General features: G+C 39.3%; 1 protein-coding gene across 1 annotated transcript in view; it reads right to left on the bottom strand.

Annotated features, from left to right (window-relative positions):
• Nucleotides 1-25,276, bottom strand: part of SPATA16 (spermatogenesis associated 16) — a 113,289-nt gene that overhangs the window by 3,870 nt on the left and 84,143 nt on the right. The window contains exons 8-9 of the mRNA XM_038416418.2: nt 19,864-20,028; nt 15,782-15,862 (exon numbers count right to left, since the gene is read on the bottom strand). Coding sequence (XP_038272346.1) covers nt 15,782-15,862; nt 19,864-20,028 — 246 coding nt within the window. The remainder of the gene's footprint in view (nt 1-15,781; nt 15,863-19,863; nt 20,029-25,276) is intronic.

Raw genomic sequence — 25,276 nt, 5'->3', positions numbered from 1 at the left:
TGTGCTTCAGAGTCTTATATTGACAACACACTGGAGAAGTTGTCAGGTGTAGAAGTTGGAGGTCTTGGTAGCTGGATAGTGGAAAGCTGGGGCATCTGATACTGAGAAAGGGACGAGAGGCAGCTTGAGATCCTGGCATACACATGTTAGCTACTACAATGATTAGGGTGAAATGCTTAACTATGTTTGTAAGTTGTCCTAATTAAGTTTCATAGCTTATACCCTACTGAGAAGCATAGGGAAGTCTATGCCCATCTCACAACTAATTTAACTTATGTTGTTTGCAGCCTAACGAAGACAAAAGCATCAGTTTCTGCTGGATTCACACGTATAAGCTTTTCTTTTTTAGCAATAAGGAATTTCTACTAAGGAAGTCAATAGAGTTCTGCTGGTTTACATGTAATTCTCTTCTTAGGGTATTTCTACACAGCCAAGAAAAACCCATGTCTAGCCTGTGCCAGCTGAGTTGGGCTCAGGCTGTGGGGCTGTATCATTGCTATATAGATGTCTGGCCTTGGGCTGGAACTAAGCTCTGGGACCCTCTCACCTCACTGGGGCCTAGAACCTGGCTCCAGGCAGAGCCCGAACGTCAACACAGCAATGAAACAGCCCTGCAGCCTGAGTTGGATGGCACGGGCCAGCCACAGGGGGTCTAGTTGCTTTGTAGACATACCCTCAGATGCTGGTCTATAATTCTGCATGAAGAAATATAATGGCAGAAATATATAAGGTCCTGGGGAATTTACTGATATCGAGAAAAGCAACAGAGGCCAAACTGAGGAAAAGAGAAAAAGAAAAGACAAAGAGGTAGAAAATTCAGATGGACTGATAATCTGGGCAAAAAACAGAGGGTGAAAGAGATACAGAAGAAATAAAGAATGGATCCAGAGTGGGGGGAGGTTTTTAAAAATGGGAAGTAGGACTGAGAGAATGCGGCAAAATTCTCTAAGGGACTAAGACTGAGAGTGCCAGGATATAGGGAATCAGAGTCTTTCAGGAGGAGGCCTTTATTAAAGCAAAAGCTGCAAAGAGGCTTCCAGCTAACTTGAGTTTGAGTTTTGTTTCCCTTGTTTACCAGAGCCCAAGCCCTGTATGGAACTTTGTACTTCATATGAGACAACTAGCGGCCGAATGATATACTGCAAGTATGTCTCATTATGGACAAAAAGAAAAGGAGTACTTGTGGCACCTTAGAGACTAACAAATTTATTTGAGCATAAGCTTTCGTGAGCTACAGCTCACTTCATCGGATGCATTCGGTGGAAAATACAGTGAGGAGATTTATATACACACACAGAGAACATGAAACAATGGGTTTTATCATACACACTGTAAGGAGAGTGATCACTTAAGATGAGCCATCACCAGCAGGAGGGGGGAAGGAGGAAAACCTTTCATGGTGACAAGCAAGGTGGGCCATTTCCAGCAGTTAACAAGAATGTCCAAGGAACAGTGGGGGGTGGGGTGGGGGGGAGAAATAACATGGGGAAATAGTTTTACTTTGTGTAATGACTCATCCACCCCCAGTTTCTATTCAAGCCTAAGTTAATTCCAGTTTGCAAATTAATTCCAATTCAGCAGTCTCTCGCTGGAGTCTGTTTTTGAAGTTTTTTTTGTTGAAGGATAGCCACCCTCAGGTCTGTAATCGAGTGACCGGAGAGATTGAAGTGTTTTTGAATGTTATAATTCTTGACGTCTGATTTGTGTCCATTTATTCTTTTACGTAGAGACTGTCCAGTTTGACCAATGTACATGGCAGAGGGGTATTGCTGGCACATGATGGCATACATCACATTGATAGATGCGCAGGTGAATGAGCCTCTGATAGTGTGGCTGATGTGATTAGGCCCTATGATTAGGCCATTATGGACAGATAACAGTAAATGGGACACGAGGAGTTAAAGGCTAATTTGCCCACCTGTAACTCTGTGAACTTCTTATTTTGGACATTATGAGTTGACTATAGTTGCCACCTTAGAGATGCAGAATAACCAGCCAATGGCCACCTTCACTTCCAGTTCTTACCCTCTCCTTGTTGGCAAGCCTCCGGTCTGTCCTGCTTCCCAGTCCCCAGTGCCGGTTTTGGAAGGTAGAGGACCTGGCCCACAGAGTGGGACCTAGATGCTGGCCACATTCCCAGCCATGTGACATGCACAGTAGTTACAAGATCACTGTGCAGCTGTGTGCACACAGCTTACAGTGAACATGAGTCCCACATGACAAAACCGAGCAGCACAAAAACTGGTCAGGGCTGTTAACAACCAGGTAGGGGTCACCTAAGTGGAACTGACAGTGAAAAGGATGGGGAAAACTTCAAAGCTGGACAGGACAAGGTGTGCCATCAAACCAATTATCCACAGGCCTGGCATTCCACTGATTAGAAAGTACCTTCTCTTCTCACACTTGCTGAGACACAGCCGTGTACCTGAAGGAGTTCTTTTTTTTCACTTTCCCACTTCACTTTAAGAAAAAAAAAAAAAGAAGAACATAAATGGAATGATGGAAGGTCTTATTTCAGGGCCACACATAAAGGCACTTCCATTCTCACACATCTTGAAAAAGATGAAAGGTATAATTAATGCACTCTAAATGACTGGATGGGCTACAAGTCAATTACTCTGCACTATATGTTAATTCTGAATTCACAGTAGAAAAGGAGATGGTCTATAGTTCATTTAACTACAAAGGCAAACAGCTCATATTTAACTAAAATGTTGTTACATTATTCTACAAAAGTGTGCAGAAATTGTAAATGGTTAAATACTTTCAGCACATTTATTTAATATAGTTAATGCCAGGCTGCAATGCCAATATGGGGTACTTTGATAACAGAACACAATTCATTTGAAGACTGAACTGCAGAATTTCTTGTCAGTCAAGAAGAATATATGGTTTTTACTTTAACTGGGAGTTTGATTTAGAAACATTTTATTGCAGTCTTGAAAGTGACATTAAATAGAACTCCATACAAAGATAAGAAACAATATATGCTTGTTTGAAGCGAATAAAGATATTTTCAGTCCTGACCCTACCTATTTTACCAGTAATATCCTGCAAATATCCTGAGGCTTGTCAGCAGGGAGGGGTAAGATAGGTCAGTGACAGTGAATGGAAATGCAGGACACAACTGTCAATGTTGCTCATCAGCTTGGAAAGTGCCCTCCGAAGGAAGTTGTCATGGATCCTAGGCACCTCACTCTGCTGTTCCCTGGTTCAAGTCTATTCTCTGGGTGACATCCTGTTTGCTTAGGGAGATCGTGGATGTAATTAGATGTATCTCAATTACTGCTGCATATGGGCCAGCTGTGTCCATCTTACTTGTATCTTGTGATTGCTTGTGATGGCCAGATGGCTAGTTTTGGATATCTACACCTAGCCACCGATGGTCACTATACAGGTCTCCCTCATATATATGAGAGATCTGTATAGTCCCTGTTACAGTAACTCCCTGTGTCTTGAATACCATTAACAGGTGGATCCTGAACATTCCAGTTATTATGCTGACTTATCTGGGGGACCATATGAGGGATCAGAATTAGGTTGCATCAGTTTTGCCAAGGTGCCCTTATTACTACTGCCAGACTCTCCTGGTGTCTCATGTGGCTGCCTACACGCAGTACCCACCCATCCTTTTAACTCCACAGTCCCATAAACACTCAGTAACTGGGTGTGAAGGTGCCAGAGACTTTCTCAGTCTCTCGTGTGCTTTTGATATGCAACTTCACTTAATCAGGGAAAGAGACAGCGTGTAACACAGGCTCTTTCAGCCTGGCCATATTTCTTTTTGAAAGACTACTTCCTCCTCTTCTGATGGCACTTGCTTCACATATATATTACTAGTACTCTCAAAGAGAGCCCAACTGCATTGACTTTCTGTGCACTCAGTATATTCTTCACTGGGACAAGGACACTTTGCATAGTCATCCTTAAACACACAACATGCACCAAACAGGAAGTTAGGGCCCAAGATGTATTATATAGCTATTAGCCATAGTCCATGCTGTTTTCATCCAAGTCCTGATGAGTCTCAGATGTCATTAAACTTGTCACTGTTATATATAATTGCTGCAGAGGGCTTGCCCTGAGGCACAGACATCGATGATCAGAGATTTTCTTCTTTGACAGGGTAACTGGTTTGGTGGATGGGAGAATGCAGTAGACATAATATACCTGGACTTTGGCAAAGCTTTTGACACAGTCCCACAAGATAGTCTGATAAGTAAGCTGGAGAAATAGGGGCTCGGTGGAACTACCATTAAGTGAATACATAATTAGTTAAACAACCACAAGCAAAGAGTAGCTATTAATGGAATGATGTTAGATTGGAAGGCAGTCTCAAGTGGGGGTTTCATATTGATCTGTTCTGGGTCTGGTGTTATTTAACATCTTTATTAATGACCTGGATGTAGGAATAGAGAGCATACAGATGAAATTTGCATATGACATAAAGCTAGGGGAGGGGTTGCAAACACTTTGAAGGATGGGATCTTGTTAAATTGGAGAGCTGGGCAATAGACTATAAAAGGAAATTCAACAAAGACAAATGTAAGGTTCTACATATAGTGAAGAAAAAACAAATGCACAAATACAGAATGGGGGATAACTGGCTTGGCAGCAGCACTGCTAAGCAGGATCTGGGAGTTGTGGTGGATCACAACCTCAACATGTGATGCTACTGCAAAGAAAGCAAATGCAATTTTAGGTTGCATTAAGAGAGGCATAGCATGCAATTCACAGGAGCTGATAGTACCACTCTACTCAGCGCTGGTTAGGCCTCAGCTGTGTCCAATGTATAGAAAGGATGCAGCAAAACTGGAAAGGATCCACAGATGAGTGACAAAGATCAGATGGATGGAATGCAAGCCATATGAGCAAAGGTTGAAGGCACTGGGTATGTTTAGTTTGGAAAAGAAGAGATCAAGGGGGGACATGATAGCTGCCTTCAAATACTTGAAAGGCTGCCCTAAAAAAAGATAGAGAAAAGTGTTCTCACTTGCCAGAGAGGGCAGAACAAGAGGCAATGGGTTCAAACTACATTATAGCAGATTTAGGTTAAATCTCAGAAAAAAACTTCTTCACTGTAAGAACAGGAGGACGATGGAGCAGACTGCCTGAGGAGGTTATGGAAGCTCCTTCACTGGAGGTTTACAAAAGGATGCATTCCGATGAAGTGAGCTATAGCTCACGAAAGCTTATGCTCTAATAAATTTGTTAGTCTCTAAGGTGCCACAAGTACTCCTTTTCTTTTTGCGAATACAGACTAACACGGCTGCTACTCTGAACTCTACAGAAAGGGATCGTAGAGAGAGGCTAGTGATGTATATATATGAAGCATCGGAGTAAGAGCTGAGAGGATTATCCAGTAAAAGTGATGAACAGAAATCTTCACAGATTTTATTTAAAAAGTAAGTGATCTGGTTTGCACAGGTTCTGTGAGCAAAGGGTGCTCTTTACCTGGGGAAACTATGGCCATAGAAATGCATGATTTTCATTGCTGTAGTACATCTGGCCATGCATGTTTGAGAAGCACAGCTGCTACAAGAATGCTCTTTTTGGGGGCATGCACAGTAACACAATGTGACAGATATGGCCATTTCCTGCCATGTCCTGGACAAACCTTACTGAATTAAATTAAACCTTACTGAATTAAATGTAAGTATCTTAGGAGTTCATTGTATTAAAATACAAATGTTTATGTATTGGATTGTATGTAATGACACTAGGTAGGGTGACATGACTAATGTAAACCCTGGGAGTGCTATGAGCATCAAAGAACTATTTGAAATAATGTGCCAGACAAGAATTAACTTTTAAAGTTAAGTGGGTTTTCCAGGAAATCTCTAAGGGGAAGTGAATGCAAATGTACTTCTCCGGTTATGCAAGAACTCAGCTTTTTGAAGATTCTCCTGAGGAGGGGACCTGTGTCTGCTGATCACCTGTTATGCGAGGACAAGATCAGAGGTCCAAACTGTATAAAGGAGTGAGTTATAGATTCATGGTGTTCTTGTTCTGGGCAAAAGGTGATATGAACCTGTAACCACAGAAAACCCCTGTGGTGCAATTAGAAGGACTGACTCCTAGAAAAACCCTTGTTGGAGTTGGGGTGATCGCTGGTGAGCTTATTATTATGTGTGTTTTAGATATGTTTTCTCTGTAATGCTGTCACCTTAACAATTAATGTGCTTGCTTAGGAAAAAGCTGTATGGTAGTTTATTTATAGCCTCTGAGGGGATGCCTTGCTAGAGGATGTTGTGAAGGCCAACACTATAACAGGGTTCAAAAAAGAACTAGATAAATTCATGGAGGATAGGTTCATCAATGCCAGAAGCTGGAAATGGGAGACAGAGGATGGATCACTTGATGATTACCTGTTCTGTTCATTCGCTCTGGCGCACCTATCCGAAGACAGGATACTGGGCTAGATGGACCTTTGGTCTGACCCACTATGGCCGTTCTTATGTTATGTTCTTATGAGAAGAAAACAAAGCAGGCCTGCTTAGGCAGTCTGACTTGCTGAGGAACTCGCAATGCAGGCAGAAAACCCAAGAGCAGTGATGGCTGAAGCACCAGGAGCCTAAATGTAGGTGCCTTGCTGACCACTTAGGGGGAATACAGGTGCAGTTGCCCTGAACTGTGATGTACACAATACTCATAACTACTCTTTCTGGATCCAAAGCACTTGCCTACAACTGTCTGACAACTTCGTCTAAAAGATTGTGCAATTCGTGCTTTGGACTTACTTCCAGAAGAGGTCACAATTTTGGATGCTGATGCAGAAGATAAATACAATGTTTCTCTTTAGTATTTTGCACACATCTAACTCATCTGCATTGCCATTCTTTAATGAAACAGGCATGTTAATGACAGACAGCTCTGTCACACATTTCCTTCTTAAAGGACTGAATTAGTGAATCACTGAAAAACAGTTCAGTATGCACCGATAGGAAACAGGGCAGTTGGTATGTTAGCATTAATTTGGTGCTAAAAGTAGGTGTGGGAAGAGGGTTAGCAATGAGAGTGTGAATACTAATAATGATAGATTACATTTACTAAGTGCCTGACAGTTTCACAAACTATCCTGCAAACATTCCCGATCAAGTATAGTGCTTACTATTACAAGTAGTCTTGATGACTCATGGTATTTCTCATAGTTATAAGCATAATGCTTGGTAGTAAGAGTTTGCAGGATTGGGTTCCATATGCATACCTGTCTGGGCAAAGGATGCCACCTCTGTTGTGGAGGGCAGCAGCTAAGCATGGAATTTATGCACAGGGCTCTTCATGACAACAAGCACTGAGGAAATGTGAGCCAAAAATACCAGTGCCAGTCCCTAGTTATAGGAAATGTGAAGTGGGATCTTCAACAGAGCTGTGAAAATAACTGATTTGACTGTTTGCTGACAGTTCTGAAAAACTGGAAAAGAAAATTCATTTCAGATAGACTTGACATGAACAAACAAAAAAATTACATTTTCAATGAACCAAGAAGTCAGGGAAAATAACATTTTGGATTGAATGAAATATTTCATTTTGATTTGGGTTTTTTTTAAACTTTTTTTTAATAATTGAAGAAAATTTCAAAATGAAAAGTTATTTCAAATAGAAAAAATGAAATGTTGTTTTGAAAATGTCAGAATGAAAGGTTTTGATTCTTTTCAGATTTTTTTTTGTAATTTTTTTCCAACCAAAACAATTTGGTGAATTCAACATGAATTTACAAAGTGTGTAACTCAATTCGAATCAGCAATTTTCACTGAAAAATATTTTGGTCAAAATTTTTTGCCCAGTTCCGATATTTAATGCCTTGTGCCCTGTGACCTACTGGAAAAGGAACTGAATTGGTGACCACAATCAGCTGAGTTTTTTAAGGTTTCAAGGACTACTATATCGCTATATTTTTCACCATTATTTAAAATTCTTCCCCTGAACAGTCTTTTCCTGTATCTTGCATAATGGAACAGGCCAAATTTGCATGTGAACAGTATAGTACAATGCACAGTGGATTAGATTACCAGAGATTTTTTTCCCCCACCTCTACCTTCCAACATCCTCTATACCAAGTAAGTATAGTAGTATCCAGAATCCAGTACTATTCAACATGTCCTTTCTCCCATCAAGATACCAAGAGTGTCCCTGGTTGTTTCCTAGTCTTGATCTGAAGATTGTTAGACTATTCTGCCTTTCCATTGTTTACTTTTCAATTAAAAGGGAATGTCAATTAAATAGAGCAGTTCATCAAACAGCAGCCTGTTGCTGCTGAAAAAGGCATAGACATTGGAAGCAAAGATCAGCTATCTAGCAGTCTGTTTGCCTGGCAAAAATATAGCCTAATTTCACTCTGTTTCATATGCATATACATTAGTACTGCTTTTCCCATACATTTATCCTTATGTTAGTTACAGCTGTTCTTTTATTCATTCTTACGTGTTTGCTCTGCTGTCAGATTTATGAAATAGTCATTCCACTGAGCTCAGCACACGGCAGTCATAACTTAGCTACATTGCAAAATACGGGATGCCCTTGAGGTAAACTCAGGTGCAAAGGTTTTATGAAGCATCTCACATGTGGCAGTTCAGAGAAGTCTATTTGTCAACTTATGTCTATTGTTCAGTTGTTCAAAAGATGTTAAAAGGGCCCTATTAAACCACAAGCTGTCTAAATTCCAAGGAAACTGAAGGGAGGAGAGGGAAAGATTTGCATTATTACATATGAAGATTAAAAAGATCTGTATTGGGCCCTGTTGCATTATTGTAACTTCCTTTTGATGTGGAAGATACCAGTTGGTAGGTTCTAATAGTCTGCTTATCCACTTACGTGCACCCCAGTTACTCTAGTATCTGGGTACCTCACAAATATTAATGAATTTATTCTCACAAGGGAAGTAAATATTGCTATGTCATTTATTTAATTTAATTTATTTATTTATTGTACCGCAGGCCGGAACTAAGGCACAAAGCAATTAAGTGACTCAACCAATATTGCACAGGATAGCTGTGGCAGAGCAGGAAATTGATTATAAAACTCCTGAGTCTTGTAACCCATAGAGCTAGCTTTAGCATTTATTTTATTTAGCAGTAATGCAAAGAACCTACAGGCCTGTCTCCTATAAGACATTGGCTTCAGTAGTTAGCATAAGGCTTGAGGCCTATGAAGTTTGGCCCAGATAAATGGCCCACTGGTCATCCTTAAGTTTTGGGGAATTGGGAATAGAGTGTTTAATGGGGAAGTTTGTACTTACTGACACCAGGCAACCACAGGAATATGAGCTAATACCAGTGTTTGGATATTTTAGGATAGGAACATCTGCAGAGATCTGACCGCAAGAGTGCCATGGCAACAAGGTGAGGTATATGATAATAAGTTGAGCTCATTAATATACTAACCTATAGGAGAAGGGCACCCCAATGTTAGTAGGGTGATGAAATACAAATAAGGAAGAGGAGAGACACCCCTACTAAATATGCATTAGGCATAGTGATGTCAGCGTAACATATTATAAAAGTTGGATTCCTAGCCTCTGAGCAGGAGAAGAGAGAGAGAGATGTAGCCCTTGGGAGGTGCCAGGATGATGACCACAGGTGATGATGAGGAAGGTGATGGTGCTGAGGAAGATAATGTCTAACATTTCAGGTTGTTCTGCTAGGGATGGTGTGAGTATATAGCTGTTCAAATGTACAGTCTGTATTATCTCTATCTATCTTGCAGGTTATAGTGAGCAGTGGCGTAGATAGGCGGAGCAAACAGGGGGAGCGGATGTAAAGAAAGGTGCCACCCGCCGGTCAGTGCTGCAGGTGCAGGTGAGTGCTGCAACCATGCACATTAGTGTTCCCAGCTGAACAGTAATTTTGATAATACTGGACCTGATCTTGGGATAAGAACCTATCAAACCTCAAAGTGATAACTGGGTATTAAGCAATCAATATAATGAATACATAATCCATAGATCAGGCTACCGTACTGGCCTAGTGCCTTGAACACAAGACAAAACTTTGCTGTCCTGACATGTGGATAGAAGATCTTTTTTTAAATATAGGCACAGAGCAGACAGTGGCAGTGCAAGTTCTTCAACACTGCTCAGTAAATGTGTTTGAATGCGGGCGTGGAGGGGTTACCCTGATGAGTTAGAGGAAGGTAGGTCTCCGTGGGTTAAATGTATCTAGCAATATATGGCACAGAAAGTCCTCTGCCATATACTGCCAGTGCCATGGATTCACTGCATGGGGGGTGAACGGCAGCATAGTGGGGATGCAGGAGAACTCTATACCTTCTACACATGGTGGAACTAGGCTCTATGTCAGCCCCACATGGGAACATGACAACTGGGCTGGGACTGGACAGAAGCATGTCCAGTTGGTCTTTGATTACATGGATGATTACATGCCACTTGCAACATTAGCTTCCCTGCACAAATCACAGGTATTTGGGCTTTGGGTTGAGGGCGAAGGGAGGTGAATTTCAGCTTCTGTGTATCTAATTTCTTGGCCTGTCTGCTGAGAATACCAGTCGGGGTATCAGTGATTAGTGAGCATTCTGTGGTCGGACACCTGTTCACCAGGAAATGGACTGAGATCGCCCCCACTTCAAACAACTGTCAGATAGCAATAATTTCAACAACTTGGGAAGCTGGCCAAATTTTATGCAGGGACCTACAGGTGAAAGTCTTCATGTCCCATTAATACTGAGAAAGACAGACTCTTTACATTGCCATTTGCCTTTAGCAGTAAAATTACTCAGCCCTTTTTTCTTTGTTTTTAATATTTAAAATAACAATTAACCCAAATGATAAATTCGATCACAACATTTAATGAAAAAAGCAAAGCAATCAATGATGAGAGCAGAATCCCATAAAACATCTGCCTCCCCCAAAGTCTAATGTTTTTGTCACTCTCACAGTTTAAAAATGGCCAGAATAATTTGAAACTAATTTGATAAGCCCTCTCTACTATCACAGGAAGCAAAGAAATGTGTTTAGAGGGTCCTTGTATATCAAGTTTCAGCCTGAATAAATTTTTATGGTTGATTTAAAGCATAAAATCCTGAAAATAGTGATTTGCAAAGGGAATTCTGACAGACCCTTTAACCATTTGGAAAATAAGCACAGCTATAATTCCGCTGCTTCAGAGGAAAATTTTGAGTGTTTTGGTAAGATGCAACTGCTGCTTCTATTGCAAAAGCCAAACTTCAATAGTGGCAATCTGGATATCAGATTTTGTAAGAGCTTTGCATTTATAACTGATTGCATAAGCTCCACTGTGGTCTCCTGCTTGTTCCAGAACAATGAAATTAATTCAATGGCAATAAAGGCAACTAACTAATTTGTAACTGCATAAAGCCATAAACAGCTGTATGCATACAGCAACATAACCAGTCATGTGATGGCTGAGCAATTTATAGCCCTTTGAGAAATTTGAACCTCTCCAAAAAGTCTTAGCATATATGAGTTACAAACTGTATTCTATGTACAACCTCCATCCACCAGCTCTTCATCGTCTGAGGTAATCCTTCTCCTCAACTATGTATTAGGGCTATTTAGCCTAGTTTAACATTCCTAACTAAAGGTGGTTGAAAAGTTCCCAACAGAATGATTTTTCTGTCAAAAAATGCTGTTTCATTGAAATTGAAACTTTCCATGTGAATGTGTTGATTTTAATTACATTTTATTTAGGAAAAAAATCAAATAAAATGTGTTTTGATAAAATCAAAACAGAACATTTCAACTTTATATGAATGGAACATTTTGATCTTTTGTTTAGAACTTTATTCGATTTTCTGTTCGATTATAAGCGACTATAAAATACAAGTCAAAATCAGAACAAAATGTTTCAATCATATAAAAATGAAACAGTTTGATTGACTGGAAAAGAAGTGTTTTCAAAAATTCTGTTTTTTGGGAAATTTCTAATTTTGTTTGTTTTTGTTATAATTCAGAACAAAAACAAATTTTGAAATGTTGGAATTTCCCACAGAATGAAAATTCTGAATTTCGGACAGCTCTATTCCCAACCATAGAATATTCTATTCAGTTTTAACTGTTGTACTGGTTCATGTTAAGGTTACAATAAAAGGGAGAAAAATATCCTGGCCAAAATTTTCAAAAATGCATGTCTAAAGTTAGGATACATAAAGCATGTCCAGCGCTTATTGAAGTGTCTGGGAATCCTTCCATTAATTTCAGTGGGCATTCGATTAGGCCTTAAATCAATATTTAGGTGCCTAGATAAGTGGCCTGATTTTCAAGAATGCTGAGAACTCAGCAGCTTCTGCTGAAGTCATTGTGAGCTGTGGGGTTGCTCCACACTTTTGATAATCAGTTTATTTAACCAGGTGCCCAAATACGGATTAGACTCCTTACTTTAGGTGTCCATTTCTGGAAAAAACCTGTCTCCTACATTTAGTTTTTTTCAAATGTCACTGTTCTAGAATACATTTATATGGTGCCTCTGTATTATAGGCAGAGCTGATGGGCAAACACATATAGACAGCACTAACACTTTTCTCTATAAGACTTTTTTTCAGTTGCTTATCACTTAGCCAAACTTTATTCAGGGAGAAGTTTTCAATGCTGGGTGGCTGCTCCTGACTGAATTTATCTGGAAAGTTTCAGTGAAAATAGTTTAGCTGTTTCTGAGAATTAGATTAGGAAAAAATATGTAGTTTTGCCTATGTTAAAAAATTCATATAATTGTTTCACTGAGAAGGTCTACTGCACCCAAGTTTTGGAGCAGGGACTGGAAATTTAACAGGAGATGCCCTTTATGTCAGGGATATGCCTTTTTCCATCCTCATGAATATTTGGCTGTGATAAGCCTTTGAAAAATCTCAGTTCTCAAATGCTCAGTAGAGACTTGTTAAGACTTTGGCAGCTAAATTCTCCAAAGAGCTCATCTGCACTGAGCACCCGCTGTCCCCACATAGTTGTTGAAATGACATAAGCATGGGATACGTATAGTAAATGAGGTTGAACACGCCAGGGTAACACTTACACTAAGCTTGCTGGCTTTGACAAGAGTGTTTGCCTTGCTAATATGTCCTTATATTAATAGTGTTGTATAGGACAAAGGTGATATTTTGTTCACGGAATGTACTGACTTGATAGATAAGAGGAAGTTATCAGCACAATGAGCGCACAAAATGTACTACCAAAAAGTTCCTACATTGTGAAAAAACATGAGAGTCCCTACACCAAGCAAGGGGTGAAAGGCCTGGTCAGCATGCATGATCAGTGTGTGATCAGTGATAATAAACCAATTAGAAGAGAGATATAACAACATGGAAATAGAATGGACAGCAAAAATTATGTAAACTGAAGCTTGCACTTGCATATTGTATGAAAGACATACTGCTTAATGTTGATTGGATGGTCATATAATGCAATTGTTTGCAATTGCTGTTCCTGGTTGCTACAGATCACTGAGATGGTCACACTGGGCACCAGAATCAAGAGCAGGGGGGAGACTGTTTCTCCTGTGCTTTCAGTGGTGCCTCTGGTGGCATGCTGGCAGCATGGAAGAAGAAGAGAAAGACAAATAACTGCACAGAGAACAGCTGGACCAATGGGGCAGGGAGGGAGTGAGGGTGGAAGGGAGAGGGGTCAGAGGGAGTATATTGGGATGAAGAGCCTGGGGGCAAGACTGGGACTGGGTGCCAGTGTGTGTGATCATGTAATTAAAGACAGTGTCATAATACTAATAATAAAGTTGCCCAATCAACCTAATTTTTGGTATTTCCTATCTTTGAGTGTTTGACGTTGCAAACATAATATTTGTTTAACACAGATTTGGAGTTCTCTATACCTAAAACAGAACCATTCTGCCCTCCTATGGCTCAAATTGTAACCCTTTGGGAAACACCTAATTATACAAAGAGATAATCTCAAAGCACCAAATTCTGTTAGCAGAAATGAGCATACCTCTCACACTGCTCTCCATGGGAGTTGTATCTGAGGCTAGAAATTGACCCTTTTAACTAAGGGGGAGGGGTAATTGTAAATGAGGCATAAGGCAGTTGGATCTTTGTGGACATTCAACTAGCTGTTCATATTTCTTTTTAAATTTTATATCAATGTCTAGTTATTATTTATGAAGGAAATATTATAAGCATTAAAAATATCATCTCATGGGATCTGTGGGCAGATGTGAGATAATCAGAAGATATACCAATTGCAGAGCAGAAATTTTGTGAACATTATAGCATTTATTTAATCTCTTCGTATTTCTAATAAAATCTGACAAAAAGACATCTCTTTATTACTCTAGGTATTTTTGAAAAATATTTGAAAAAACCCCAATGATTGCCTTTTGCAACAATCCTGAACTTTGAAAAAGTCATCATAAGCCACTGATCTGACATGTATACAATGAATTATTTCTTGTTAAAACTGCATTCAGATACAACATATTCTGGGAATTTTAATTCAGTTGGCTTCAGTTGTAATCACTGATTCTGAAATCCCTCTACATTCCTCTGGCAGCATCTGTTTGAACAGTTTCGAACATCTCTGTCGTATTTGGCTAGTCAGAAATATTTTTGTTGGTTTAAAAGTTTTGATATTTCAAAACCAGACCCAGATCACTGGAATATAAGGAAATAAACAAATGGAATGGAGGCGATCGGATTCTGGTGATATCACAAACCACTATCGCCCTGCTGGTTTGAGAGAGCATGGAAAGCTCAATGCTCAAATCCCTCTGCATTCTTTGCACAGATGTAGAATTCTGAAATAACGAGGGACATGTTCTTGTCTCAGTTACACCTGTGTAACTCTGGAGTACACGCTACTGAGTTACCATGAGTCAATGGATTTAGGGTTAGAGTTTGCAGTGATGTGACTGAGACCAGAATCCAGCTCCTCAGCTCCCTGGAACCACAAGTTCAGGCGCTGGCAGTATTCAAATTCAAGTCATCTGCCCTTCATTTTTCCAAGAGAAATGCAATTTGTTATGCATGAGTATTTAGATGGGATCTTTAAAACTGAAGTTCCATCTGTCCAGTTGGGACACTGAAGATCCCATGACAATCTGTAACAGAGCAATGCTCTGAACCTCGAGCAAAATTTCCCCTTGCCTGTGCTGTCATCCCCTTTCTTAGAGGTGGCTGTATTTAACCAGTGCTGTATGTATACAATTGTAAAGTGCTTTGTGGTGAAAGGCTTTGTGTCAATATAAGATATCCTTATTTCTTCACAGGCAGGCCACTATTTATTACATAGAATCAAATTTATCCCAGTGCTGACAGTCAGCACAAGAGTCTAGGTACCATTTAAGCCTTTCTTAAGTCCCTTAAGGGTGATATTGACCAAATGCAGAGGTCCCAAGAAAGGCACTACACACCTGGTAAGCCTCACACCACCTAAGCCTCACTTAAGCTTTTCAGTGGGGTTTAAGTGAGGTGTAAATAGCACACAGAGTCTTGTGTGTGTTCTCTGATCTGTGCTGAATTTTACTAGTATTGAAAAACAGTTAAAACAATACCCCAAATGGGGGAGAATGAAGGTGTACTAATGAAGTGTACTAATCATCAAAACGAAGTGATTCAAACTGTTTCCCCAGACGATGACCATGTGAAACTGTTAACACTGTCAAAGGCTGAACATATGAGCGTATTAAGTCAAAAACAAATACTTATTGGCGCTAACTGTCTGTGCACTAACAAGCGCCAAGACAAAGGGTGGGGCTCACAATAGCACCAACTTTCGTTTTCACCATTGGAACAAATGAGAGCCAAGAGGACATTCACTCCCTGAGAAGCAGAGTATTCTGCTGTCTTCAGATGCAAGTTTTACCTTCTGAATTTTATTCCACACACGTTCTTTATCACTTCTTCCTTCAAGGGTGTCCATGGCATCTGCCATTAGCGACTGCAGCTGTGGCACCAAGATAAAAATTATCAGTGTGGAATTCACACAGAAATAACTTCTCTAAATACAAAGATTAAAACCTAATTAAAAATTCATTTGTACACTGATGATTTTATTACTCATCTTTCACACAATGAGCACCAGCACCTCATCTTTGCTTCAACCATTACCCTGTATTATTGTGGATATAAAATACTTAACAATGGGGAAAATTCTACTGGAAAATTTGTACTTAAGACTATAGATTTTAATACAGTAAATGTTTATATTTTTTAAAGCCACTTTTGGGTTGTAAAGAACAAAGGTTCCATATTTCATTATTTAGTTCTCCAAGATATTCTATGTATTATAAGAATTTGTGTGTGTGTTTTCTTCCAAGGCTAATGCATCATAATTTAAGACAGCATGTAAAACCACTAGAGTACAATGCTAAAGCTGAGATGTTTTTACTGTATCTCAAAGCATGTAGCTCATTTACCTTTTTTACTATCCTTTTCTTTGACAGAGCCTTCCCATCATTCAGCATAACAGAGCATAAAGAATAAGGCAGACTATTTCTACTGTAAACTATAAAAAGTATGTATTGATAAATGCTTGATAACCAGTATTCAGTGCTAGAGGCGAGGCCCAAAATTCAGTGTGCTTATAGTGTTGCCTCATTTGGGGTCTTCCTCTCAAACATTTTCAGAAATACATTTTCAACTGCATTTAAATAGAATAATAATATAGGAATTGCCAGACTGGATCAGACACCTACTTCATCTGGTTCTGTCTCCAGCAGTGGCCAGAGGAAGGTGCAAGAAACCTCACATTAAGCAGATGTGGAATAAGTGCCCCCTTTCCCCCATAAGATCTCCTCCTAAACCCCGTAGTTAGAGATCAGCTTGAGGCTTGAAACATGAGGTTTAATATCTCTTCCAAAGTTTGTTAGCATTACCTATTATAACTCTGGAAATCACATAAAGGTCCAATCTCCTCAAGGGTTTGGTATAAAAAAGCACATATATAAGGGAATTCAGAATTAAGATTCAGAAGATTCAGGTGCTGAACATTGCCAATTACTTACCTTTCTGTACCTAGGTAGTGCAGGACCTTAATATGAGTACGTGTTCTGATGACATATAGGAGCCCTGACGTTTAGGCAAGGTAAGGGAGAGCTGACTTGTAATCTGAGCAGTAGCTCTATAATTCCTAATTTTATGGAAGAAAGTCTCAACATTCAAGTTTTTGCAATTAAAATTACTTCCCCATGCTCCAGTGCTGGAGAAATAATACAAAATCATCTCCATGAATACGCGTGTAAATCTCTAAATGAGTTTGCTTTGGTTACATTCACTCCCCCCTTTTGTGTTAATTTTCTACAAGCATCCATTGGACAGTCTTATTGGTCCAAATATTTGCAGAAAACAAATGTCAGTCTTTCACATAAGTATATGTGGAAAACAAAAAACGCAAGTTTTGCCATTGGCTTTAACAGGAGCAGAGTGAAAGTCTTTGATAGACCTGTTTGGGAATTTTCTGTTGGAATGGTTTTCTGATAGAAAATGTCCTTTTTGCAAAATTTAAATTTTGTGCAAAAAAATTTCATTTTTGCTGAAAAATTTTAATTTTCCACCAGGAAAAATTCAAACAATGCTTCTTGGCTATCTCTCAGGAAGGCTTCTGTCACTCTCTCTTTCTGCCTTTTTGGAGAAAGTGAAATTGACACGAGCCTTCCAGGAAGGCAGTCAGCAAGCTGAAAAATTCTGTTTTGGTTCTGCAGAAACAAAAGTTTTCTGGAAATTCATTCTCATGAAAAATTTCATATTTTTGATCCCATTTAAAATGGACAGTTTTTCAAAAAAGCAAAGTTTTTCATGAGAATGGAATTCCATTTTTCAGACAGTTTTGGTCTTTGATTTATGGGAATGCAAATGTGAAACCACAAAACCTCTGGAAGTTCTGTATTGATTGTTGTTAGCATTGACAGCTCAAATTAACTGAAGTCTCCACTGCTTCCACAGATTTTATGAATTAATAGTAATTTAAAAAAAATCCTGAGCTGAGGTTCTCTCTGCCATATTTTAGGACTCTGTGAATTTATATGGTTTAGTAGTTACAGAAAGGCGTTTATATCTGAAATGCCTCCGGAGGCCCTTTACCAGTGTAAATCTAGAGTATCTCTACTGACTTACATAGGTGCAAATGAGAACAGGATCTGGCCTATTATATTCTTGGTGGAAAGATATCAACAATCTAGTCATACAGCTATAAATGGGAATTAAGGACTAAGCAAAACCACCACAGAGTGTGCACTCATTAAGGCTGCTATCCAGTGCCCACTGAAATCAGTAGGAATTTTTCTATTAACTTGAATGCATACTGTATCAGGCTCTGAGAGCCCAATCCTGCAAACAGTTACTCCTGCATGTACAGTCTCTCCCAGGTAGCTTCCCATTGAAATAACTGGGAGACTCAGCAGGAGTAATTGTGCCCTAACTGAGAGACCCAAACTTTGCTATAACATTCCAGCCCTAAGGAATTTGCCTCTCCTTTAATGTAAACAGTTTAAAAAATGCAGTCAGACAGAGTCCTGGAGAAGATGAGAGGGCAAAGAACCACTGGGAAATGAAGAAAATCATAAGTACATTTTAATACTGTGGACAGGACAGCTTGTTAATTTTTATCTCCTTTTAAATCATTTGTACTTCGAGCTTGGCAAAGAAGGAATTTTCTATTGAATGTTTAACATTCATGATTGAATATTCAGCTATGGGCTCTGGTTCTGCCAAGTCCTAAGCAAAAAAGAAAAGAATCGTTTTTCCCTGTCCTTGTTTTCCTGAGGCTTCCTAACTTCAAAAAAAGTTCCCAGGAAGGTCAAGCTTGCAGCTGGAAAAAAGCTGTTGTAAGTAGATTTAGGCAACATTTTAACAGTATGTTTCTTAGCTGTGATATAATAAAAATATAGTACCCTGGAGAAAGTCTGTGCTGACAAATGTATCAGTAACTCAAGATATTCCTCTAGTCAGCCTTACAACATGGGGACATAAGGTTCTAATACCAGAAAACCCTTGCCAAAAAGGATGGTGACTTTTAATAAACAATTTGCTCTGTAATGTGGTTTCCTCTTATCTTGAGCACAGTCTTCAAAATCCGGCGACTACCTCCCTCAGCCATAGGCACTTGGTCAGCTTCTCTACAGCAAGCTACTCTGAGAAGCTTCAGTGCTGCAGAGCTTAGGAGCTTTGCAGGACTGCAGTCAAGGGGATTGGCTTTAGGAAATCCAAGAGCTTTGGTAAACCAGGATTTGGATCATCAAAGTCTGACCAAATAAATGGAGGGAGTGAGGATCATGTAATCCTCATTCAGGCAAATCATGAGAGAGATTTGTTTTGCCTGAATAAGAGGCCTTAAATGTTTAAAACATGCAGATGGCTTAATAAAACAACCTTTATCCTATACAATACTGACAATGCTTGCACTTCTATAACACTTGCCATTTATGGAGATCAAAGTCGGTTAAAAACATTAATGAATTCAGCTTCACAACACCCCTGTGAGTGTTAATATCCTCATTTTGCACACAAAGAAACTGAAGCACAGAAGAGCAAAAGTGACTTGCCCAAAGTCACACAGCAATTCTGTGACAGTGCCAGGAATAGAAAACTTTTGAATCCCACTTTGGTGCTCTAACCACTCAACCATTCTGCCTCTTTTGTTTCATTCAGCTACAGTGCTAGATGTTTTAAATACATCACAATCTAAATAACTGCATTTTCTAAGATTATTTTCTGAGGGTGAGGGAAAACATTTTAAAAACGCAAGTGTAAATGATTCAGACGGGTTGCATAGAAGTTATTCTTGCAGGTGCTTAGCTTCTCCTCTGACAAAATGCTGCTGTGAGGTTTTCAAAACTATTCCAAGTTCTCTGCATATTAAAAATTGACTTCCACTACAAATAGCACCGCAATGTTTCCCCCCCCCCCAAGCTACAAAAGCCAAAACAAGGATTAAAAATAAATACTTACCAATTCAGCATCCTGCTGACTGATGTCCTGTAGATAGGGAATGGTTGCTAGCTCAGCCATTGCTTGATTAATCACTTGAGACTGTTCCTTGACTCGCTGCAACCGACTGAGGAGGCTGGCATACTGCAACTTCTCTATCACACCTGAACATGCAGAGAAACTCTCCTATCCTCTCAGCAAAAGCAAATGGGTTAGAAGAGAGCCACAGAAAATCTACTTCTCTCTTGAGACTTATGTCAGGGCTTATCATCATATATATTCACGCTGGCAATACTGTAACCAAAGAGGTGTATAGCACCTTTAAGATAATGCTTTCTAAAATCTTATATAGAAAAAAGTCATCCTTTATACAATCTCTCTAGTACTATAAAAATAAATACATAGCTTAAAACAGATAGGAAGGGGGAGACCGCAGATATCCGATATTAATGTAATTTTTATTGTCATCACTTAGAAAACGCTTTTCCATAATCCTCTTTGTTAAAATATGGTTTGGCTTTTATGCTTTTCATGTTTCAGCAAAGAGGTTGAGGAAACCATGTAGTGCATAAATCTACCACATGTTCACAGGCAAAGAAAATCCACAGCTTTCAAACCTGATCTTAAACACCAGAAAGCTGCAGAATCTGAGTCTGATCCTGCAGGCACTTAGGCAAGGGCTACCTTTCTAGCATATGAGGAGCCTAGTCATATGCTTATATTTAAGCACATCCCCAAGTAGTTGCAGAATTAGGGTCTTAAAAAGTGCCTAAAGATCTACATAGGTGCCTAATGGGATTTTCAAAAGGTGCCTAACTCCCACGGCATCTAATCTACTTCAGTTCTTTTGAAAATCACCATACACGCCGAATATTTGTTTGAAAATCAGATCTTTAGAGCATATTCACGTATTTTCTTGAGGAAGGTGGGACAGGAGAAAGGGGAGCTAATATCTTCATTACCCTCTTTTTGAAGGGTACACAGCTCTCTCACTGAAAACTCCTTAACAGGTGTTACGAAAGCAAACTATTAGTGATTAGAAGGATATACAAGTTCAGCGGGAGCTGTGTGCGCTCAGCATCCCTGAAAATCAGCCCACTTATTTAAGAGCCTGAAATTCAAAATGTTGGACTAGATTTTCAACACAGCTTCTAATAGTTTTGGCAGATCTTTGTTCCCACAATCACATATAGTTGCAAAACAGCAAGTGTGGTTGCATCCACCTAGATACCTAGCTTTGTGATTTATGGGTCCAATCAGTTAATGGGCTGGTTGACATTTTTTGAATGAAATGAGGTTTCTTTGGGCTGGTTGACATTTTTTGAATGAAATGAGGTTTCTTTGGCAAAAATATTGACTTTTAACTCTTGGTTTTTCACAAAAGTTTGAGATATTTTTAACTGACATTTTAATTAAAGAAGTCATCAAATGGTTATTGCAATTGTTGTCAAAAACTTGTATTTTCAGTAAATGGAAGATTTTGATAAGAATCCTGATAATGGTTTTGGTACAGTTTTTGATAAAAATGTTATTAGAAAATTTCACAAAAGTTTTTGAAAAAAATAAAAAAGGGTCCCTCTTCCAAATCTGTGAAATGGAAACAACTTTGAAATTTTCAATTTTTTTTTCATTTTTGACCAGTTCTAATAACTAGGCTCCTAAAAGTGAGCAATTGTGGATGTAATTAATTTTGCCCATAATTTTGGACCTCTGCTATGGGGGAAGGAATGGCATCCCAGTTAGAAATCAGGTCTTCAAGCCTAACCATAAAAGAAAGATGGGCAGTTATATAAGTACAAGTAAATAATCCCTTCATCTCTCCAGGGAAGTCATTTCCTTAACTCCTACTCATAAAACTACAGCGCTACAGAAGAAATCACTGGAGATCCTATGCAAGAGAAACGATGCTGTCCTCTATGCACCACAAAAAAGGTAACCCCAGCAGATCAACACAGCCCCTGGTCGATAGAAGGACTGTAGCAGAAACAGTTGTACACCCAGTGGGTGCATCCATTATGTGGGCTCACTGAACCAAATCCCTGTATAAGGGATGTAGCAAGCATGTTTGTTACTCCTCCCCATGCACAGATAGCATGGTCATTTAGGCTCCAGCTTAGCAAAACATTTAAGCATGTACTGAAGTCCATCCCTATTCAGCAAACCACTTAATCATCTGCTTAACTTCAGGAAGGTGCTTAAGTCCCATTGTCTTCAATGAACTTTAGATTAGATTCTTATGGGAGGTAGGGGAGATTCCATCCCTCAGCCCTGTCAACATTTTTGCAGTGAGAAAAGCCCTATTCTACAGGCTTTCCATGTCCCCAGGATATGAATTAGAATAATTAGAATGCAAAGTCAAGGAAAAGATTTGTTTCATTGCAGCAATATAGATATATATTAATTCAAATAAAGAAGAGCAATTAATTAATGAGAGTGAAAGAGAGAATTTATCAACATGTAACAACTGAAAACAAGTTAAATAACATTTCTGGTTGCAGCAGAAAGTTGTTTTCTGGACTCCTGATCTCCCACCCCCATATAAATGATAAGAAATGAGTGTATTGACTCATCAGCTGAGAAAGAGGTTAAAAATGCTTCTTCATTTGGCTGAATCATGCTGTCTTGGGGTGAGGGGAGGAGGAAGCGTGCTTCTCCAATTTTTATAAAAGGGGGGGGAAGGAAAGGAAACTGCTCTTTGTCATCTTGATTTGCTAGAAAAATAGGGGAACACATCATGGAGCTAAAGAAAACAGATTTGGTGCCTGAGCCAGCTCTGCTTTATGGCCCCAGCGATGTTATTGACATTTACAATAGGCCAGAAGTAAATAAATAAATAATGGACAGCAGGATATTTTTAAAGGAATTATAACAGGTTGAACATTGTCAGGGGTTGTGTTTCAGTGACAATGAAAAATGAAGAAAGAGAGCGTAAATAACCGCTTCTGACATGAAAAAGAGTTCACAGGGATATGAACCACATGATGAGAATTACACGAACTAGAGTGGAGTTCAAGAGGCTACTAAACTGCAGTAAAAATTTAATAAAGTGGCCATGGATGAAGCTGAAACTGCCTCTACAGGTATAATGAAGGTTACGTAAATAGCAATCTTAAATGGAGGCTTTAGGGGGGAAAGAATTGGCCTATTTAATAGAGGGAAGAGTTAAATATCTAAGAAACAGGACTGTGATATAACCAACAAATTCATCAGAAAGGTTGAAAATCTGTCTTTGATAGGAATGCAATAAGGGACTAAAACTTTAATTGGCAGACAAATCACAATGCTCTTCCTTCCAGATGCGCACAGACATACATCATCCAGGTCTCACACAGAGTAAATGAAAAGTAAAATTAACAATTGTTGGGCCTTATCCTGCAGCCCTCACTCACATGTATCGTCTGATTGAAGTGAAGGACCAAAGTTACTCCTGGGCCAGATTGCCCCCTCCCCAAAGAAAACCCGCAGCTAAAAGAGAAATCTCACAAGAGTTTCCCCTGAATTTAGACAGGTGGGGTTTGCCAGTCCACAGAAAAAGTAGTGGAATCTTGGGGGATCTTCTGGAAGGACAGGAACGTCTAAGGATGTGTTTCAGAGTAGCAGCAGTGTTAGTCTGCATTCACAAAAAGAAAAGGAGTACTTGTGGCACCTTAGAGACTAACAAATTTATTTGAGCATAAGCTTTGTGAGCCAAACACCAGCTCTGAGATCCCTCTGTAAATCCTTGAAAGGTCATTGCTAATGGAGAAGACCAACCCAGTAGCAAAGCAGAGTAGCAAACCAGCCTACTCCAGGTGGAGTTTGCTTGACACAATTACTGGGCAGTGAGAGGGGCCTCTGAAGCACAAAACCTAAAGCAAAGCAAGACTGTTGTCTTATTGCAAAAGAAGCTGGAGAGCCTGTAACATACAGGGCACCTTAAGTGTCCTAAAGAACTTTTCAGGTTGCATATTATTGGTCCCACATGACACTGAGATATATCAGAGAGATGGTATTCCCCCTCTTGTTTTTCTAGATACTATTTAAGAAGTAATATCTGTGTCCCTTCTATTCATTAATAAAGTTTGCTTGTGGAGTCCTAGAGAATAAGAGAAACAAAGTGATTGCTCAGCTTAGATTTAAAGTTGGAACTCTGACATCAAATGCAAGTGACGTGTCTAACCATCCAGCCTTTAGGAACAGAATTTTGCAAACTTCTGCAATCCACTCCCCTATAGCTGTTGTCCTTCATTTTTATGGTATCTCCATTTTATCAGCTTAGCATGTGAATGATGCTGTGCCTTGCGAACAAGCCCAATGGTGAGCTGGAACAATCTGGAAATCTGTCATCACAGTTCTTCAATGTCCTCAGGATTCTCGAGATAACATACCCTTGAATCTGCTTATAATAAACACTGTTACAGAAGTGAAAACAGACAGCAGAGCAATTTGTTCCCTAAGTGTGTTTTATTTCTGTATGTCTTGCTGTGGAACCCATTAAGGGGATTATATACCTAAGGGCCCCCCTTGGTCATGTTATGTAACACCCTGTCCCATACATATGGGATGGCTCCAGGAGCAAAGTTCTATTCAACACAGACAAGAGTAGCAGAGTCTGGCCCATGGGACTATTTAGTTGAGTACCTGCTTACCAAGGGTTTCATAATCTGGCCCTAGAGTAAAAGTCTGCTTCTGCTCCCATTGGATCAGCAAGAAAGACTTCCACGGGAGCAGGAAGTGGGAGACACTTAGATACCAAAGAGGTGAGCCTGGTGTAAATGTCTGGAAGATTAGATTTAAAGAATTTTTACCATCAGATGAAGTTATTACTAGAGTGTGGTATCCTTATTCATTCTCAGTCTTATTTGATTATGCAAATAGTCTCAGTGATTTTAGTAGGGCCCTGTGGGTACTACTATTCAATGAAAGTAAGAGTATCACAACTGGGAGCACAATGTATGTTCGGCATATATTTCTCATTAACTCCATGACTTACAAACAGCAAAGCTTGAATGAATTGTATAATTAACTCCAAGTTACTGTGCTGCTCATCTGAAGTGGTGGAATTGATTTATATTTAGGACAGCTATTATTGTTTAATTAGCTCTGCTTTGGCACTAAGATGTTTCCACCAAGGAATATTATTAAAATGACTAGGAGAAGAATTTTGGGTTGCCCAGAATTTTGGGTTGCATTTTGGGTAGCTCTGGCTTTTCAATTTAAGCACAGCTTTTTTGTTTTTGTTTCCCCCCATAAATGACCTTGTTTTCTTTTAACTCACGAGAAGCTTGTGCAACTAACATCAGTAATTGAAGTGGAGTGGTCTACAAAACATTCTTCTTGGGACTACATTGTATGTAGCTTGTGAGAAATAAATAACAGGCTTCAAGAAAAATTTGGAAATTTCAAGAAAACTGAAGTGTCTGGTTTTTGCATTGCCTCGAATGAGGCTTTAATC

The sequence above is a fragment of the Dermochelys coriacea genome, chromosome 9 (genome assembly GCF_009764565.3).
Source record: "Dermochelys coriacea isolate rDerCor1 chromosome 9, rDerCor1.pri.v4, whole genome shotgun sequence".
Taxonomy (NCBI): domain Eukaryota; kingdom Metazoa; phylum Chordata; order Testudines; family Dermochelyidae; genus Dermochelys; species Dermochelys coriacea.
This window is presented reverse-complemented; position numbering and strand designations above follow the sequence as displayed.